Raw genomic sequence first — 2,507 nt, 5'->3', positions numbered from 1 at the left:
ACAAACTCTACTCTCAATGTTCCAGCTCACTCACCCTAAAAAGTTGTTCAATTTTTTTTTCAAGAGGAGAGGGTTTAAGGCAGTATGAATGGAATTCAATAGAAGAATTATGTATTGTTAAGATATATGTGAATATATTTAATTTAGGTAAGCATATTGTTGTAATTTAGGTAAGTATATATTTAGGAAACTAATTATATGCTTAACAAATTAAATATATTCACATATATCTTAACACACCCCCGCAGTCAAAGTAGGAGGACGACCAACATTGAGACTGTTCCTAAAATCATCAAACAACGACCGAATTTTCCACCACGACCATTGCCACCGGAATTTATTTTTTCCAGAATTCTTGCGATATCCATACGGCTTCACACGGTACTACTTCCCATGATGCTACTGGTCCAATGTGAGGAATTTGAGTCATAAACGGATTGTGAGGCAGCTACCATTGCCAACTCCGAACCCGTGGCAACCTCCCTTGCCAATCCGACTTCCTCAAGTGTGAGCATCAATCGAGCCTGATAAAACGGAGGTAGAGGATCACTCTGCCGAATTAACGTCCCTACACCTCGATATGCACTTGTGAGACCCAAAACAAGTTGAATGACGAGGCGGCTCTCCAACACTAGTGCTCCAACATTTTTCAACTGATCAGCAAGGGACTTGAGACGATGACGATATGCCGAAGCATTTGGAAAATTCTCCATCTTAGTATTGGAGAATTCGTCCTCAAGAGTTACCATACGAGAATGTTTGTTGTCTTGAAAAATATCTCTCAACCTATTCCAAGCATCCATGGTCATGGCATCGGGTTCAATAATTGTATGCAACAAGTCATTGGAGATGGTTGTATAAAGCCAAGAAAGAACCGTAGCATCAAGAGTCGACCATAATTCCTTTTCATCCTCAATCGCATGTACCTTCTCTTTGCCATTGACAGGAGGAATAATGTGATGAAGGATCTTATGAGAACGTGTGGTAATTTTAAAAAGCTCTGCCCATGTAGAGAATTGGACATTCTCTATTTCAAGAGTGATGGAGATATGGTTCTGTACATTGAAAACCGCAAGAGCCGGATGGAAAGAACTCTTGTTGTCCGTCATGGCGGTGAGAAGAAAAAGAAATAAGAGAGATGAAGGGAAGGTAAGGGAAGGGAAGAGATTTGAGAGAGAGATGAAGGGAAGGTAAGGTAAGGGAAGAGATTTGAGAGAGAGATGAAGGGAAGGTAAGGGAAAGGATTTGATATATATATATATATATATATATATATATATATATATATATATGTTAGAAGATATGATAATATATTCTAATTTTATATAGTTGTTATATCTATTAGATTTATCTTTAGTCATTATATTACATTTATCTTTAGCCATATCTTTAGCTTATATATCTTTAGTTTGTAATCTTGTATATAAGCGAATGATGCTTAATGAATTATTCAAGGAAAATAATTTCTTTCATGGTATCAGATTGCTTAGGAAAAGATTTTTGAACCTTCCTCAGCCTTCCGCACACAGGCCCTAGCGCCATTCAGCCCCTTTCTTCTTCTTCTCCCCTTCTTCTCCATCACCATGCCTAACTCAAAATCTACCTTTCACCCTGCTCTTGTTGTATCCAACATCAAGAATCATGTCTCAATCATTCTTGAGATGGAAAATGTCCAATACGCGACATGGGCTGAACTTTTCAAAATTCACGCACGATCCCATAGGGGGTAATTGATCATATAATTTCTCCGCGGGATGGAAAGCAGAAGGCGCCACCAACGGAGGAGGAGACAGAACTCTGGCTGACACTAGACGCCACTGTTCTACAATGGATTTATGCCACCATTTCTCATGATCTTTTACATACTATTCTTGAACCCGACACCACGACAATGGAGGCTTGGAATAGTTTGTGTGATATATAAGGGATTTGAGAGAGAGATAAAGGGAAGGTAAGGGAAGGGAAGGGATTTGAGAAAGAGAGGCAGAGAGCAACAGGGTTCACCGGGGACTGTCGGCCCCGATGAGGAATGATTTTTCCTTGTTCCCTCAATTGGGCTCTAATACCATAAAAAGATATTTTCCTCAACGATTTCATTCACTGACTTGAAATATATATAATATACAAAGACGTAATCTCTAAAAACTAGGAAACTAATTATATATTTAACAAACTAAATATATTCACATATATCTTTAACATATATAACTACTGCAATTAAATCAGCTGCAAAAGCTTAACATATATAACTACTGCGATTAAATCAGCTGCAAAAGCTCCTGTCACTTTATCACAATAGTTGGGAATTGAACCACATATTGGCTTCCAATAACTGTTTCCTCTCGGTCCCACCATAGCTATAGCAATGCTGCAGAGAAGCTTGAGATGAGTGCCATGGTTAAAATCTGCTCATAAAATCAACCCAGTAGTATAAAGTTTTTGCAAGAATTTGACTCATCTATAATAAATAGAGCTGATATTATAATTAAATATTTACACATATATGT

At 37.8% G+C, this 2,507-nt stretch overlaps 1 protein-coding gene across 1 annotated transcript; it reads right to left on the bottom strand.

Annotated features, from left to right (window-relative positions):
- Positions 1-374: 374 nt before the first annotated feature.
- LOC114376646 lies at positions 375-1,109 on the bottom strand. Its single transcript, XM_028334854.1, has one exon. The coding sequence runs from the start codon at positions 1,107-1,109 to the stop codon at positions 375-377; it is 735 nt and encodes a 244-aa protein (XP_028190655.1).
- Between the last annotated feature and the right edge of the window lie 1,398 nt (positions 1,110-2,507).

This window comes from Glycine soja, chromosome 2 (assembly GCF_004193775.1).
Source record: "Glycine soja cultivar W05 chromosome 2, ASM419377v2, whole genome shotgun sequence".
Classification (NCBI taxonomy): Eukaryota; Viridiplantae; Streptophyta; class Magnoliopsida; order Fabales; family Fabaceae; genus Glycine; species Glycine soja.
This window is presented reverse-complemented; position numbering and strand designations above follow the sequence as displayed.

Excerpts from the sequence above, each read along its gene's own strand:
- LOC114376646 (XM_028334854.1), bottom strand. The coding sequence starts at position 1,109 with ATGACGGACAACAAGAGTTCTTTCCATCCGGCTCTTGCGGTTTTCAAT.